Source organism: Theropithecus gelada, chromosome 3 (genome assembly GCF_003255815.1).
Source record: "Theropithecus gelada isolate Dixy chromosome 3, Tgel_1.0, whole genome shotgun sequence".
NCBI classification, from domain to species: Eukaryota; Metazoa; Chordata; class Mammalia; order Primates; family Cercopithecidae; genus Theropithecus; species Theropithecus gelada.
In genome coordinates this window covers 23487253-23505545 of record NC_037670.1, presented here as the reverse complement: position 1 = coordinate 23505545, position 18293 = coordinate 23487253, and the positions used below count along the sequence as shown (strand labels likewise).

At 41.6% G+C, this 18293-nt stretch overlaps 1 protein-coding gene across 6 annotated transcripts in view; it reads left to right on the top strand.

Moving 5' to 3' along the window:
- The window catches only part of SH3BGR (SH3 domain binding glutamate rich protein), a 64728-nt gene that overhangs the window by 11447 nt on the left and 34988 nt on the right, over positions 1-18293 (top strand). For 5 of the 6 annotated variants that reach the window (XM_025378242.1, XM_025378243.1, XM_025378241.1 and 2 more), the window contains exons 2-3: positions 6310-6495; positions 16423-16503. In XM_025378242.1, coding sequence (XP_025234027.1) covers positions 6409-6495; positions 16423-16503 — 168 coding nt within the window. In that variant the 5' untranslated portion in view covers positions 6310-6408. The remainder of the gene's footprint in view (positions 1-6309; positions 6496-16422; positions 16504-18293) is intronic. The other variant, XM_025378244.1, reaches the window with a different exon arrangement.

The following is an 18293-nucleotide window of genomic DNA, read 5'->3' as shown; positions in this document are numbered from 1 at the left end:
GGAGAAAAAGCAGACAGGGGTTTCAACCGAATAAAGGAATTGCCTTCTGAATAGTTAATTAAAAGTAAAACTGCCTAAAATGAAGGCATCTCAACTCTTTGAAACAGCAAAGTGATCTCTGAAAAGATCTAAGGGAATAAGTGCTTTATAAAATGGCATGAATAGTTATGGACAGGTTGGAAAATATGTGTAGAGAATGTGGTTAATTAAAATGATGATTTAGTCCAGCAACCTGTCATCAGGTCTGATGGGATTTTGTAATGTTGAAAATTCAGCCGTGAAGCTGTGGAATTTGGAGCAGTTTCCATGCGGAGGCGCGGAGGCCAGGCATCCACAGTACAGCTGTTGAAGGAGGGCACTTTGGTGGGGAGCACTCGCCGCCTCCTTTGGTTCTCATAGGCGTGATCCTGGGGAATTACCGGAGTCCATTTGCCAGAAGTTTAAGAGAAATTCCATCATTCCACACCTTTCTGTCTATCTGTATTTATTCGTCCATGCTTGCCCCAAACTGCGATACCTTTGTTGTCCTGAGTCTTACAGATTCAGTCAGTGTTGTATTGTGGTGAGCAGAGCCTTTAATTTACTGATCTAATGTTTTTAGTTCCATTCTCTTTTTTATATGGATGGTAAGTGTTAATTAAATTAAATGTGTGTTTACCATTTATATGTTTATATGTGATTTGTATCCTTATTTATATAAACTTTTATAATATATATTGACTTGGCCGGGCGCGGTGGCTCAAGCCTGTAATCCCAGCACTTTGGGAGGCCGAGACGGGTGGATCACGAGGTCAGAAGATCGAGACCATCCTGGCGAACACGGTGAAACCCCGTCTCTACTAAAAAATACAAAAAAAAACTAGCCGGGCGAGATGGCGGGCGCCTATAGTCCCAGTTACTTGGGAGGCTGAGGCAGGAGAATGGCGTAAACCCGGGAGGCGGAGCTTGCAGTGAGCTGAGATCCGGCCACTGCACTCCAGCCCGGGCGACAGAGCGAGACTCCGTCTCACAAAAAAAAAAAAAAAAAAATATATATATATATATATATATATTGACTTTATGTCAATTTTGTTTTAAAAATTAACATAGTAAATATAAAATTTTAAAAAGTTAAAAACTACTTGATATTAATTCATATGATATACTATATATACCATATATAATCAAATCATCAAGACCAAATTATATATAAATCATATAAATTATGTATGTTATATTATATCATATAAATTATATAAAAATCTTATATAGTTATATATAAAATCTTATATATGATTATTAGATATTATAGTTATATAAAAAGTCTTATATATAAGATTATTATAATATAGTTACACATATAAATCTTATATGTAAGATTATAATACAGTTACATATATAAATCTTACTGTATATAAGATTATTATATATTATATAGTTATGTAATTTGGTCTTGGAGGTGATTTGGTTCTAGGGCTTAAGTATCCAGATTTGTCTTACCTTTCCTTATATTATGAAACACCCAGCTGGGCAACGTGGGTCTTGGGTCTTGCCTGTAATCCCAGCACTTTAGGAGGCCGAGGCAGGTGGATCACTTGAGCCCAGGATTTTGAGACCAGCCTGGGCAACATGGTGAAACTCCATCTCTACCAAAAAATACCAAAAATTAGCCAGACATGGTGGTGTGTGTCTGTAGTCCCAGCTATTCAGGAGGCTGAGATGGGAGAATCACTTGACCCTGGGGAAGTTGAGGCTGCAGTGAGCCAAGATCGTGCCACTGTGCTCCAGCCTGGGCAACAGAGGGAGACCCTGTCTCAAACAAAACAAAACAAAACACAAGAAACAAAATCCCCAAAGAAACACCCTAACACCCTATACGTGAGTCATTAAATTTGGCAAAAGTGAATAAAATAGATATTTTGGTTCACATATCTCTAAGAAAGGAGTTGAGTTTAGTTCAAAGAGGGTTTGCATCCAGATATTAGATTTGGGACAGGCATGCACCTTTTACAGCATTTGTTTGAAACCCTCAAAGTTGACGAGTTGATGGGTGCAGCACACCAACATGGCACAAGTATACATATGTAACAAACCTGCACGTTATGCACATGTACCCTAGAACTTAAAGTATAATAATAATAATTTAAAAAAAAAAACCCTCAAAGTGTAGTCCTTCTTGTAAACAAGGCACATGAAAATGACAAGGGGCCCTTGTGCTCTGTAAAACATTTTTATGAGTTGTTTTTATATGAGATGAGAAGCCTTTAAAAAATTGAGATATTAGATATTTTCATGTCAAAGAAAATATTTAAAGTTTTATTTATTTATTATTTATTATTTATTATTTTTATTTTTAAATTTGAGACGGGGTCTTGCTCTGTTACCCAGGCTGGAGTGCAGTGGCGCAATATTGGCTCACTGCAACCTCTGCCTCCCGGGTCCAAGCGATTCTCCTGCCTCAGCCTCCTGAGTAGCTGGGATTACAGATAAGTGCCACCACACCCAGCTAATTTTTGTATTTTTAATAGAGACAGGGTTTCGCCATGTTGGCCAGGCTGGTTTCAAACTCCTGACCTCGGGTGATCCACCTACCTCGGCCTCCCAAAATGCTGGGATTACAGGTATGAGCCACTGTGCCTGGCCTAAATCTGTCATTTTTTTTTCTTTTTTTTTGAGACGGAGTCTCACTCTGTCACCCAGGCTGGAGTGCAATGGCATGATCTGGGCTCACTGCAACCTCTGCCTCCTGGGTTCAAGTGATCCCCCTGCCTCAGCCTCCCAAGTAGCTGGGATTACAGACATGCGCCACCATGCCTGGCTCATTTTTGTATTTTTAGTAAAGATGGGGTTTCACCATGTTGGCCAGGCTGGTCTCGAACTCCTGGCCTCAGATGATCTGCCCACCTCAGCTTCCCAAAGTTCTAGGATTACAGGCCTGAGCCACTGCACCCGGCCACGTTTTAATCTTACTCTTAATAAATGGCCATACTTTTGCCTCATTATCCTGAGTGTATTCTGTATCTATATTGCACCAATTAGTTCTGTACTTTTTTTTTTCACCCAAACAAGCAGTTTAAGAATCTATTCACATGAAGGACTTGGCACAATGTATTGTGCAAAGTAGAAATTCAATAAATAACTGTTGATTGATTATTTATCTGATTACCCTTTCTTTCTCCTCCTTCCCTCCCTCCCTCCCTTCCTCCCTTCCTTCCTTCCTCCTTTTTTTTTCTTTTTCTTTTTTTTTTTTTTGAGACGAAGTCTCTGTCTCCAGGCTGGAGTGCAGTGGCACAATATCTGCTCACTGCAACCTCCACCTCCCGGGTTCAAGCAATTCTCCTGCCTCAGCCTCCCAAGTAGCTTGGACTACAGGCACGTGCCACCATGCCCAGCTAATTTTTGTGTTTTTAGTAGAGATGGGGTTTCACCATGTTGGCCAGGATAGTCTCAATCTCTTCACCTCGTGATCCATCCACCTCAGCCTCCCAAAGTGCTGGGATTACAAGCATGCACCGCCACGCCTGGGCCTTTTTCTTTCTTTCTTTCTTTATCTTTCTGACAGGGTCTTGTTCTATTAACAAGGCTGGAGTGCAGTGGTGTGATCATAGCATTACAGCCTCCACCTCCCAGGCTCAAGTGATCTTCCCACCTCTTGAGTAGCTGGGATTACAGGCATGCACCACCCCTGTCTAATTTTTAAATTTTTTGTAGAGATGTGGTCTCTCGACAAAAATTTGTTTGCCCAGGCTGGTCTTGACCTCCTGGGCTCAAGCGATTCTTCTGCTTTCAGCCTCCCAAAGTGCTGGGATTACAGTTATGAGCCACCGCACCTGGCCTGATTACACTTTCTGTCAGTTTCTCCCTGTGGTTATTAAAATGGGGTCCACAGAGTCTGCTGTAACTTATTTGCCAGTGTTTATAAAAGATGACATCACACATTTCCAGGAGTGAATTCTTTGAAGAGAGAAAATTGTAATTGCTTTTGTAATTGTTTATGGGGAAGGAGTTCTAAGCTTGAGGGATGGCCACGTTGGTACGAAATGGCTACTGGCAGATACGGTCATTACACATTACACAGGTAGAGAAAGGATATTCAACCGTGTTCCCTTAGGTGTGACTACACTGCTCTCAGAGAGGAGCCAGGTGTGAGCAGGAAAGGAGGCATCTGTGGGAGAAAAGGGTTGTTTCGCTGTGTGGCTTTTTTATGTGCTGGGAGAAACATCCTCCAGCTTTTTCTAGCCCTAGCTTGTGCCCTTCCCCTCCAGTAATCTCTGTGTGAGCTTTTTAATCTCCTGTAATATTTCTAAAGCTACTTTTAGTTCAATGTGACTAATACTCTTATTTTCATAACTGAGTGAAATGCATTTTAGTGTGGGTATACTTGATATTTGAATTTCATAGTAAAGTATATTTTTTATTTTATTCTTTTGTTTTATTTTTTAAAAAGTAAATAAAAAAAAATTTTTTTTGAGACAGAGTCTCACTCTGGCCCCCAGGCTGGAGTGCAGGGCTTACTGCAACCTCTACCTCCCAGGTTCAAGCGATTCTCCTGCCTCAGCCTCCCGAGTAGCAGAGGTTACAGGTGCACACCACCACGCCCAGGTAATTTTTGTATTTTTAGTAGAGTCAGGATTTCACCATGTTGGTCAGGCTGTTCTCGAACTCCTGACCTCGTGATCTGCCCGCCTCGGACTCCCAAAGTGCTGGGGTTACAGGTGTGAGCCACCGCACCCGGCCTTCTCTTCTTTTTTAAACAAAATTTTTATTTTATTTTTAAGAGACAGGGTCCTGCTTTGTCACCCAAGCTGGAGTGCAGTGGGACAATCAGCACACTGTAACCTCAAACTCCTGGGCTCAAGCAATCCTTCTGTCTCAGCCTCCCAAATTCCTGGGATTATAGGCATGAGCCACATTGTCTGGCCTCTTTTTTCTCTTCTTTCCCTTTTCCCAATCCCTTGTCTTCCTAATTCTTACTTACTTTTTGGCCATTAAAGCTTTGCAAAAAATTAAAAGTATTTTGAAGACTGCAAAAAAGATACGAGAGAGTCTCTACTCCAATTAGGTCATGTTAAAAGACAACATTACAACTCATCTAGTTTTGTAGATTTTTTTTTTTCCGACAGAGTTTTGCTCTTGTTGCCCAGGCTGGAGCGCAATAGCAAAATCTTGGCTCACTGCAACCTCTGCCTCCTGGATTCAAGGGATTCTCCTGCCTCAGGCTCCCTGTAGTAACTGGGATTACAAGGCATGTGCCACCACGCCTGGCTAATTTTGTGTTTTTAGTAGAGATGGGGTTTTTGCATGTTGGTCAGGCTGGTCTTGAACTCCTGACCTCAGGTGATCTGTCTGCCTCGGCCTCCCAAAGTGCTGGCATTATAGGTGTGAGCCACTGTGCCCGGCCGTTTGTAGATCTTAATTGGCTTCTGTGATTCCAGAATCTGGCAGCAGTCCAGGCCAAAAAATGGTTCACAAAGCTCTGCCCCACTACACGTGCAGGTTATATTTATTGCCAGAGAAAAGGAGATGACATTCAGAAAAAGGACGTGAGGTACAGATAGCTAGGTTGGTTCTAACTCAGTGTTTGCCTTATTTGAAAGTGGTTTAACAGTTGACCTTCTGTGATTGGCTAAAGCTTGTCTGCTGTCATTAACTGAAACTCAGCTCTGGTTACAAAGGCTAATTTCTAGTTAGGTTTTCAGTTTGTTTACGTACTAAGCTAGGTTGCAGTTCATTACCTAGGACTCCTACGGAGTCTTCTAAAGCCCAAATTTAGTTTTAACAGTTGATTACACAATAATTAATTAATTAATATATTTTTTGAGACGGAATCTTGCTCTGTCACCCAGGCTAGATTGCAGTGGCATGATCTCAACTCACTGCAACCTCCACCTCCCAGGCTCAAGTGATTCTCCTGCCTCAGCCTCTCAAGTAGCTGGGATTACAGGCGTGTGCCACCATGCTTGGCTAATTTTTGTATTTTTAGTAGAGACGAGGTTTCACCATGTTGGCCAAGCTGGTGTTGAACCTCTGACCTCAGGCGATCCACCTGCCTCGGCCTCCCAAAGTGCTGGGATTATAGGTGTGAGCCATCGCACCCAGCCTGATTATATAATAATTTAAACATTGATGATACTAAAATTTCAGAAATTAAATAGTCATTTTGTTGACCCTTTATAACAAAGAGGTGTGATTCTATTATTTTCCTTGTTTGAATACTTAATAAAGTTATTTGTGTTGTATAGTGTAACTAGAGGAAGGATTTAATTTTTGTACATGTAAACAAAATATTTTTCATAAACAGCCTAATAATATTTCTCTACTCTTGACCAGATTAGGAAGAAACAGCAAGAAGTAGTGGGTTTTTTGGAAGCGAATAAAATCGACTTTAAGGAATTAGATATTGCTGGAGATGAAGACAATAGGAGGTGGATGAGAGAGAATGTTCCTGGAGAGAAAAAACCTCAAAATGGGATTCCTTTGCCTCCCCAGATCTTCAATGAGGAGCAGTACTGTGGGGTGAGTACGTGCTTCTATTAAAAATCCTGCTGTGTGTGTGTTTATTAGAAATTTTCAGGCTGAGGCAGGAGAATGGCATAAACCCGGGAGGCGGAGCTTGCAGTGAGCTGAGATCCGGCCACTGCACTCCAGCCTGGGCGACAGTGCGAGACTCTGTCTCAAAAAAAAAAAAAAAGAAATTTTCTAAACCAGATTAATTTTGAGTCAGCATTTGAAATTGTTCACAACTGTCAGGTCATGATCTGTTTCTACCATCCAATAGCTGGATGGTAGATCCATTATGAATAATCAATATTTAAGATTTAGAAGGCCGGGCGCGGTGGCTCAAGCCTGTAATCCCAGCACTTTGGGAGGCCGAGACGGGCGGATCACGAGGTCAGGAGATCGAGACCATCCTGGCTAACATGGTGAAACCCCGTCTCTATTAAGAAATACAAAAAACTAGCCGGGCGAGGTGGCGGGCATCTGTAGTCCCAGCTACTCGGGAGGCTGAGGCCGGAGAATGGCGTGAACCCGGGAGGCGGAGCTTGCGGTGAGCTGAGATCCGGCCACTGCACTCCAGCCCGGGCGACAGAGCCAGACTCCGTCTCAAAAAAAAAAAAAAAAAAAAAAAAGATTTAGAAAAGGACAGAAACAATATCATGATGATTCAGAAGTTTTGGGGATTATTTCAGGTTCTTTCTTTTATTTTGAAGAATTGAGGTCACGTGTTCAAAAATATTATACATTTAGCTAGGAATTCTGTTCAGCGTTGCAGTGTGCACACACGTGTATCTGCACAGGAACATGGTAAGTTTTCTCTGTCGACCAGGCTGGAGTGTAGTGGTGCAATCATAGCTCACTGTAGCCTCTTTCTCCTGGGCTCAAGTGATCCTCTCGCCTCAGCCTCCTGAGTAGCTGGGACTGCAGGAGTGCAGTACTCCACCCAGCTAATTTTTAAGTTTTTTGTAGAGACGGTCTCCCTATTTTGCCCAGGCTGCTCTGGAACTCCTGGCCTCAAGTGATCCTCCTGCCTTGGCCTCCAAAAGTGCTGGGACTACACAGTGTGAGCCACTGTGCCCAGCAAGTTTTCACTTTTATAAAATTGACTTGTAGAAATAAAGTCTTACTATAGATACAAGATGAATTTGTGTAACTTTAATTAGTTTGAAAACTGTTCTGGGCATTATGGTTATAACAACAATTTTGTTTTATACATTTGATAGTTCATTTCACCTTAAGATCACTTCTTTTTTTTCCCGGAGTTTATAGATCGTACTTAATAAATCAAGTTGTTGGAAAGAAATTTTTTCTTTTCTTTTCTTTTCTTTTTTTTTTCTGAGACAGAGTCTTGCTCTGTCACCCAGGCTGGAGTGCAGTGGCATGATCCTGGCTCACTACAAGCTCCACCTCCTGGGTTCATGCCATTCTCCTGCCTCAGCCTCCCAAGTAGCTGGGACTACAGGCACCCGCCACCACGCCTGGCTTATTTTTTGTATTTTTAGTAGAGACGGGGTTTCACCGCGTTAGCCAGGATGATCTCGATCTCCTGACCTCATGATCCGCCCTCCTCAGCCTCCCAAAGTATTGGCATTACAGGCGTGAGCCACCGCGTCTGGCCTATTCTTTTCATTTCTACCTTCAGAGAGGTATTTGTAGTTTATCTTACGAGAAGCTTTGCTTAATTTGCTTTTCTGTGGTCTATGGACACACTTACAAAAGTACATTCATGAAGAACAGGGCTTTGTTTCCAGAAAGTAAGTAAAAATCATTATTTTTATTGTGTGCTAAGATTTTAAAAGGAGACTCAAAAGTTCTGAAGGATATGCAGGCTTAAAATAACATCAGTCTAGATAGTGTCCTTTCTACATGATTAAAATGTATATAACTATTATTTAAGTGGTCTCCTTGGCTTCTGAAGATTCTTGGTCAACCCTATGCCATGCCTGATGATGGCAACAGGTGGAAGGAGACCCCAGAGAAAAGCAGTAGATTTCAGTGGGCAGTGAGGGGACTGGGTGTCAAGGGTAGTCCTCAGTGCCTTCCTGCCTCTGCCAGTTTGAACTTCTGCTACTCTACGCAGAGCAAATGAAGATATTATCCTGAGAGCCAGGGTAGACAACTGTTAGACTGAGAAAGGAGACACCACACTGGAAGCCAGGCACAGTTGAGGCCAGGCTCCCCGCCTGACAGAGGAATGTGAACTGGAAAGAGCAGACGCATCTGTTGATGACAAGTTGGCATCTGTGCATTTTAGCCCAGGTAAGGGCCAGAGTGCCTGCCTGGGACCAAGATAGCCTGGGCCTGACTGAACACAACCAAAGAGGACCCGGATCATTCAGTACAGAGGTGCCCGTTTAGCAGAGGAACGAGTGTCTCCGGGCACTCAGGGCTGTAAGGAAACACAGGATGCAAACCTAATTAGGGTGGGGAGAGGGCTTCTCAACATATCGATGTTACTGAACAAACTATGTTATGTTCCTAAAATTTATTTTGAAATATGCTGTATATGATAAGAAATACATAATTTAAACAGGAATGATACAATGAATGACCACTGTATGCACCATCCAGTTTAAGAAGGACAGGATACTATTACCAGAAATGTGGAAGCTCTCTGTGTGCTTCTCCCTGATCACATCCCTTGCCCTCTGCACCAGTGATAGTCATTGGAAAGAAAGGGTCTTGCTCTGTCACTCAGGCTGGAATGCAGTGGCATGATCATGGCTCTCTGCAGCCTCAACCTCCTGGACTTGATCAATCCTCCTGTCTCAGCCTCCTGAATAGCTGGGACTATAGGTGTGTGGCACCACACCTAGCTAAATTTTGTATTTTTTGTAGAGATGGCATCTCCCTATGTTGCTGAGGCTGGTCTTGAATTCCTGGGCTCAAGCAGTCCTCCTGCCTTGACCCCCCAACGTGTTGGGATTACTGGTGTGAGTCACTATGTCCAGACGTTATTTTTCATTTAAAAACCTGTGTCTTCTTTTACCTCCCTGAATATGCACATAGTTTACTATGACACATGTGTTCCCATTGCAATCCCCTATTCCCAAAGAAATAGAATTTTCTTCTAGAGAGCCTCTCATTCATCTGGGAAGCTCGCTAGGCTTGGGCTCTTCTCTGCGGGAAATATTTCAGTTTCCTTAAGGAATGGACTATTTAGATTTCTACTTTTTCATAAGTTGGTTTTCATAATTCTGTTTCCATAAATTCTAAGACGGCTAGTTTGTTTGTTTGTTTGTTTTTTAGAATCAGGGTCTTTGTCTGTTGCCCAGGCTGGAGTGCAGTGTTGCCTTCATGGTCCATGGCAGCCTTGAGCTTGTTTTTAAGTTTTAAAGTCTAGTATAACATTTTTTTTCAAAATTAAGAGGCAGGTACAGAAATTTCCTATATACCCCCTGTTCCCACACATGCAGAGCCTCCCCCATTATCAACATCCCCCAAAGTTTTAAATAAGGTATTCTTAAGACCTATTTAAAACAGGTAGTTATGTCCTCTCTTCATTCCTAACGTTTCTATTGTGTCTTCTGTGATTTTTTTTTTTTTAAATTTATGTTGCTCATAGTTTTTGTTTGTTTGTTTTTGGTCTTTTGGCTTATTGATTCTTTCTGATCTCTCTATATTTATATCTTTATAGCTAAATTTTCTCTTATTTTTAAAATTTCTGCTCTTGCCTTTATCATTTTTTGCTTCTATACACTTTGTTTTTTTTTCTCCCCTCAGTTAGATGCTTAGCTCACTTTTAACCTTTTTTTCTTCTCTAATGTAAATATTTAAGGCTAGACATTTCTCCCTGAGTACTGTCAGTTCATTCCATGTATTTTGATATCTTTTGTTTTTTTTTGTTTTGTTTTGTTTTTACTTTATTTATTTATTATTATATTTTGAGGTGGAGTTTTGCTCTTGTTGCCCAGGCTGGAGTACAGTGGCCTGATCTCAGTTCACTACAACCTCTGCCTCCCGAGTTCAAGTGATTCTTCTGTCTCAGGCCTCCCGCGTAGCTGGGATTACAGGCGCCACCATGCCCGGTTAATTTTTTGTATTTTTAGTAGAGACAGGCTGTCATCATGTTGGCCAGGTTGGTCTTGAACTCCTGACCTCAGGTGATCCGCTGGCCTTGGCCTCCCAAAGTGCAGGGATTACAGGCGTGAGCCACCACGCCCGGCCTGCAGTATTTTCTTTATCGTTAAGTATAAATGTTAAAACATTTATACCTTTCTTTTTTGACCCACGCATTGAAATTATGAGTATATTTGGAGTTTCTTCTACTTTGTTATATGCTTTTAATTTTTCTCAGTTTTGCAATTTTTAAAAATCCTTTCTTGATGTAATTTTACTTACTAAAGTCTCTTTTTTCTAATTTTATTTTGCCCTTTACTCAATTCAAATAATCTATCCCTTTAGTGGTTAACTTAGCTATTTTAACATACATACTTAAAGATAATCAGTATCCTTACTTTTGTCCCAAACTTTTTTTTTTTTTGAAAGACAGATTCTCACTCTGTCACCCAGGCTGGAGTGCAGTGGTGCAGTCTTGGCTCACTGCAGACTCCACCTCCCAGGTTCAAGCAATTCTCCTGCCTCAGCCTCCCGAGTAGCTGGGATTACAGGCACGCACCACCGTGTCCTCCTAATTTTTTTGTATTTTTGGCAGAGATGGGGTTTCATCATGTTGGCCAGGCTGGTCTTGAACTCCTGAACTCAGATGATCTGCCCACCTTGGCCTCCCAAAGTGCTGAGGTTACAGATGTGAACTACCGCACTCGGTCTGTCCCAAACATTAAAAAGGGCCTTTAGACACTTTAACCCTAATCACTCTCTCTGTTTACATGTGTTTGGTTTTTCAGTATTTCAGTTGGCCTCTCATCCTGCTCCACAAATTAGGCATTTCTCTTTATTGGTTGTACAGTCAATGTTTGTTCAGATTTAGATTTACCCACATATTTACTATTAATTTTATCTTCTTGAACCTCAGATATTCCATCTGGAATTATTTTCTTCTTCCTGAATACATCCTATAAGTTTCTTTAAGTGAAGGTCTCTTGGCGGTAACTTCTCTAAGGTTTTGTTTGTTTAAAAAATGATATTTTCACTGGGCGCGGTGGCTCACACTTGTAATCCCAGCACTTTGGGAGGCCGAAGTGGGCGGATCACAAGGTCAGGAGATCGAGACCATCCTGGCTAACACGGTGAAACCCTGTCTCTACTAAAAATACAAAAAATTAGCCAGGTGGGGTGGCGGGCACCTGTAATCCCAGCTACTTGGGAGGCTGGGGTAGGAGAATGGCGTGAACCCAGGAGGTGGAGCTTGCAGTGAGCCGAGATTGCGCCACTGCACTCCAGCCTGGGCGACAGTGCAAGACTCCGTCTCAAAAACAAACAAACAAAAAAAATATTTTCCAGATGACTGTCTTTCTTTCACCTTCATGCTTGAAAAAATAGTTTTACTGAGTCTGGAATTCTGGGCTGATTATTATTTTTTTCTAAACACATTGAAATTATTATTTTACTTTCACCTGGCCTCTATGTTGCTATTGAGAAGTCAGCTGTCAGTCTCATCACTATTCTTTTATTGGGAAACTTTCTTTTTTCCTTTTTCTTTTCCTACCTTTCTTCTTCTGTCCATCCTTTCTTCTTTTCTTCTTCCTCTTCCTCCTCTTCTTCCTCTCTTTCTGGTTGCTTTTAATAATATTTCTCTACGATGTGTCTAGGTTTAGAGTTATTTTTATTTATCTAGTTTAGAATTATTTACTGGGCTTCCTGAGACTAAGGGTTGTTATCTTTCAATAAGTCTAGAAAATTGTTAGTAACTGGCCAGGCAAGATGGTGCATGCCTATAAACCTAGCACTTTGGGAGGCTGAGGTGGGAGAATTGCTTGAGCCCAGGTGTTCGAGACCAGCTTGGGCAGCATAGTGAGACCTTGTCTCAAAACATTAAAAAAAGAAAATGTTTAGCAATTATATGCTTGAGTTTAGGTTTTCCCGTATTATCTCTATTTGCTTCTTCAAGAGCTCCTATAAGACATTTGTTAGAACTTCTCACACTGTTTTCATACAGTAATATTTCCTCCACATTTTTCATCTCTTTTTTCCTCTCTAGATTATTTGTTTGTTTGTTTATTTATTTATTTATTTAAATAGAGACAGAGTCTCACCATGTTGCCCAGGCTGGTCTTGAACTCCTGGGCTCAAACAATCTTCCCTTCTCTGCCTCTTACAGTGCTGGGATTATAGGCATGGGCCACCACACCCAGCCTGGATGATTTGATTGCATCTTCCAGTTAGCTAATTTACTCTTCAGGTGTTTTTGTCTAATCCGCATATTGGGTTTTACAATTCCGCTATTATGTCTTTTTATTTTCGGGAGTTCTTTTTGGTTCCTTTCTAAATTTGCTTGATTGTTCGCTCTAGGTATTTATTCTGTCTTCAAGTTTTTCTTTTATTTCACTAAATATATTAAATATAGCTGTTTTGTATTCTTTGCCTGATAATTCCCATATCTGATTCTGATTTTTAATTCCACCTTCTGTTATTTCTTCTTGCTCTCACTCATATTTTCTTTTTATTCCCTTATTTATATTATAACTTTTGACTTCAAACTGCTCATTTTTAAAAACTTTGTTTGTGGCTATCTTAGTCTGTTTGTGCTGCTATAACAGAATACCACAGACTGGGTAGTTTATAAACAATAGAAGTTTATTTGGCTCATGGCTCTGGAGGTGGAAAGTCCAAGATCGAGGGACAGCATTTGATGAGGGCTTTCTGGCTGCGTCAAACATGGCTGAAGGCATCACAGTAGCAAGAGAAAGGGAGAGATACAACTCCGAGCTTCAAGCCTTTTTATAAACGTCTTCAATCAGTTCATGAGGATGGCCCCCTTATGGCCTCAACAGCTCCCCGTAGGCCCCACCTCCCAACACTGTTGCACTGGGGATTAAGTTTCCAACACATGCTTTCTGGCGGATACATTCAAATCACAGCGGTGGATACTCTTTGAGGCCTGGAGTTTATTTCTGCATCAAACTTAGACACATCTTAAACTCAGATTTCCTTTTAAGATTTTTTAGGATCACACATAGCATGGGAATTTGAACTGCAACCTCTCGTGAATGCTACTTGTGGTTATAAATTCTCAGAGGAGAATATTTTCCCCTCCACCCAGAAGCAAAGTTGAATCAGGGAAGTTTCCTTCCATTCCGTTCTGCCTGGCAGGGTTATTTCTCATTCACATTTGCTTTGAAGGCAGAACCCTCTGGAGTTCTGGTGTGTGTGCTTATGAAACTCCCCACCTTGACGAGGCTCTGGGCTTTATCTCCTTCCTCCTTTTTCCTCTTCAGTGTCAACGTGATGATAAAGGTGTCGTGTGTGTGTCAGAAACTCTCAGCACGCATGGTGGCTTTGGTGCGTGCTTACTCTCAGGATTCACGCTCTCACTGGCCGGAGTCTTTTCTGCCAGCTCAGCAGTGTATTTATACTTTTAGTTTTTTCTTAATTGGGTTAAAAAATTTTTTTTTGAGACAGCTTTTCAGGGCCTCTAATCTGCCATAATAACCCCAGCAGAACTGGGAGTTGAAAACCTGTTTTATGTTCATTATTTTCTACATATATTTGGTAGCATCAAGTGAAAGATAATGATGAATTGTTCTTCAGCCTTCTGAAATTCTGAAGAAGGTATTTGGTCTTAAATTGAAGCAAAAGACTAATTCACTCAACTATAAGAAAATCTTTCTTGCCTTGAAATCTAGAGTTGGCTAACTAAAGAAGCTTTCAGAACTTTATATATGGCATTTTTGGGAAATAGCATAGATTTACTTTATTACATTTCACCAACTTAATACTACTACTACTACTATTAACGCAGTATCTCATGTAATCTTTTAACAATGATTGGTAAGCGTGTACTCTGGGAATCAATCAGAATTTCTGATACCAGAGTTCCTGCACTTACTCATGTTGTTATATTCCTTTCAACCAAGATTTGAGGCAGCTTCCAAACATGTATTCAGTATAAAAGAATAAAATTAATCACTGAGAGACTTGAGGCAATGGATAGGAAAACAATAAAGCTTTGAATAAGAGTAACACTTTGAATAAGTGGCTCATACCTGTAGTCCCAGCACTTTAGGAGGCCGAGGTGGGTGGATCATCTGGGGTCAGGAGTTTGAGACCAGCCTGACCAACATAGTGAAACCCTGTCTCTACTAAAAATACAAAAATTAGCTGGGCATGGTGGCGCGTGTCTGTAATCCCAGGTAGTCAGGAGGCTGATGCAGGAGAATTGCTTGAACCTGGAAGGCGGAGGTTGCAGTGAGCAGAGATTGTGCCACTGCACTCCAGCCTGGGAGACAGAGCGAGACTTTCTCTCTCTCTCTCAAAAAAAAAAAAAAAAAAAGAGTAACACGCAGGAATACATAATACTTTTTTTCTCAATAGCTGTGACCTGTATTTAGTTTTAAACTTCTTTTTTTTTTTTTTTTTTTTTTTTTGTGAGACAGGGCATTGCTCTGTTTCCCAGGCTAGAGTGTAATGGCACAATCACAGCCCACTGCAGCCTTGATCTGCCAGGCTCAAGTGATCCTCCCACCTCAGCCTCCCAAGTAGCTGGGACCACAGGTGTGTGCCACCATGCCCACAGGGTCTCACCATGTTGCCCAGGCTAGTCTTGAACTCGTGGGTTCAAGGGATCCTCCCATCTTGGCCTCCCGAAGTGCTGAGATTAGAGGCATGAGCCACCACACCTGGCTGGTTTTAAGCTTTTTTTTTTTTTTTTTTTTGAGACGGAGTCTCGCTCTGTCGCCCAGGCTGGAGTGCAGTGGCCGGATCTCAGCTCACTGCAAGCTCCGCCTCCCGGGTTCACGCCATTCTCCGGCCTCAGCCTCCCGAGTAGCTGGGACTACAGGCGCCCGCCACCTCGCCCGGCTAGTTTTTTGTATTTCTGAATAGAGACGGGGTTTCACCGTGTTAGCCAGGATGGTCTCGATCTCCTGACCTCGTGATCCGCCCTTCTCGGCCTCCCAAAGTGCTGGGATTACAGGCTTGAGCCACCGCGCCCGGCCTGGTTTTAAGCTTTTTAACATACACTAAGAGTAGGGTAGGCAAAGAACAACTAAGTTGTTTTGTGTGTTGCCCTGTTAAATGAGACAAACGCCTGTGACTTTGTGAGCCTTTTTGCAACACTGTTGAAATTGCATCAAGGCCTTGATGACAAAGATTGGCAGTAGTAAAGTAGCCTGGGGGAATATTGTTTATGTTTTTATTATAAAGACTGAAACTCTTCTAAGCTATTGACAGCTATGTTACTGGGAAGGTGGTGTAGGGCTGGACCTGCCTGGTGAAGGACTGGCCCTGGTAGGATCTGGATGGGGTGGGAGCTTCATTGAGCATCAGATTTCAATCCACTACCAAGTTTCTGATCACTCCAGTTGTTCCCATTTTGCCAAAACAGTCGCCCTCTATGCCCCCGATGGTCTTGTGCCTGTTCATGTTGGGAGGGCCTGAGATGCATCTGGGCCCTTAGGGATACTTTAATCACAGTATAGACAGCCTGTATCTTCTCAGTCTCAGCTGATCAGGGACCAAATGCTTAGGGCCAGATTATAAGTAAACCAGGTGGTGGTGTGAAACTTGGAAAAGCCATTTACTGTGTATATTTGGGCCCTGTCAGCAATTCCCGGACATGGGTAGGGGTGTGTGTGTGTGTGTGTGTGTGTGTGTGTGCGCTCTTGCTGTGGTATACAGGCACAATGAAAGTGTATAAAAACAAATGTAAAGTTCATGCTTAGATTTCTTAACTCTGGAGGTTAGTCATCTTTGACAAAGCAAACTGGGATGACTTTTTGTGTGAGCTTCCCACTTAAGAACTAATAAATAAAAAGATCAGTTTCCATAAATAAACTGGCTCACAAGTGTGCAGTAGTTTTAAACTTTCTTTTTCTTTGCTTCAAGGATTTTGACTCTTTCTTCTCTGCAAAAGAAGAGAATATTATTTATTCCTTCCTTGGTTTGGCTCCTCCTCCAGACTCAAAGGTAAGTTTGAACAAACTCTATTGGGTTCAAAACAGGTAATACTAAATGAAGGTAGAAATCTGCATCCAAGACTGTTTAATAAATGATTTTTAAATTAACATAATTTTAATACACTTCTTATTCTGATGAAGTCCTATGCATAGAGAGAATGCAGTTTTTACTAAAAAAAGTTCCAAAATTATGCTTTTCATATTTATGCTATGTTTTCACCTTGTTATGGTAAATTTTATAATACCTAAGTTAGGCAGTATCATTACTTTGAATAAACTTAAGTGCATTCATTAAATATGTAAACATTTGAGCTCCCAGGTTGTGTTTATACAATTATTTTGTTTTGAATTGATTTCTCATATAGCTTTATATGAGTTAATTTCATAATGATATATGCCCTTATATTATTTCTATTTAAATGAACCAAACTGCATTTTGGTCTTGTAAAAATGGAACAGGTAAGATCTCGATTCAAGAACAAGGTAGGTTTTATCAGGTTTTTTTCTTCCAGTGATGTCTCATCTTTGATTATGTATAATTAAATAGAGAATTATGCTAATAAAGCAGGAACTGTGAATTTGACTTGCGTGCATGTTTAATTCATGAGACTTGCTAAGACTTGCTGATGGATTGAATGTGGATAGGGATGGATTCCATGATGACTTCTAACCAGTGGGTGTAAAAATCTGCTCTGAGAGAGGACCATATTGACAAGAGAAATTAAGTTTGAGACAGCTGAGTGAAGAAGTGAGGTAGGCAATTGTATGCTGATCTGTGTCTCTGCAAAATCTGGTTGGAGACACACACGTGGAATCTGTGAGTGTGTAGATGGAGCTGAAGTTGTGAAAAGTGGATGAAACAAAGTAATGAGAGAGTTGACAGGAAGGAGACCAGAGTGGGGGCGGAGGTGGTGCTTCAAGTTTAAAGTTACCTGGAAGATGAGAAACCAGTTGAGGAGGCTAAGATGGAGAGTGGGGAAGGCAGAAGGAGACCAGGAGCATGTGGTGTCACAGATGCCCAGGAGGAGCTCCGCTCTTTACAGAAGAGGGTGATGTAAGTTGTGAAAATGTGGCTGAGAGATTGCATCAGGTGAGGCCATAAAGGTGACCACTGGCTTTGACGACATGGAGGTCATTAGAGGCTATGACAGAAGTAGTTTCTGAGGAAAGGTGGAGGCAGAAGCATGTGGTCTAGACAGAGTGGTCTACGTAGGGCTGGTAGTGAGAACGAGGAACTATGCATAGACAATTATTTTGGGGGAATTTTCCCACAGAGTGAAAGAGAACATGGCAGACATCATTGTTTTAAACAGTGTCCTACTCCTCCCCACTACTGGAAATTGGGGCAGAGTTCCTTGAGTCCCTGCATGCTGCCGATTCCCTAGCTTCCTCTCTTCTCCCTATGTTCTGGAAAGTTCCCCCATCTCTCTTCTTTACCCAAGCTCAATCTCTCTTCTTAATCCAAGCTCAATCTCTCTTCTTAATCCAAGTTCTCTTTCAGTAGACATCTCCCATATTCCTACGGCTTCTCAATCCCCTTCTTCCAGACCCCAGACCTGTGGGTGGTAGGAGGGGAGAGTCTAGTTTTTACAAAGGCCCACTAGGGGGTTATCTAAACAAAAGGGAATTTTCTATCCTTGGTCAATAATAATGTGGCAAAGCTTTGAAATGACTTTTTCTTTAACCTTTTGTAGGTCAAATTCTTGACAGAGTTACTGTCTTCACCAAGAGTCCCAATAAACAGAAGGGGGAGAGGGTAGTAGAAAAACGTATTTTCTGTCTGTTCACCACAAATTCCAG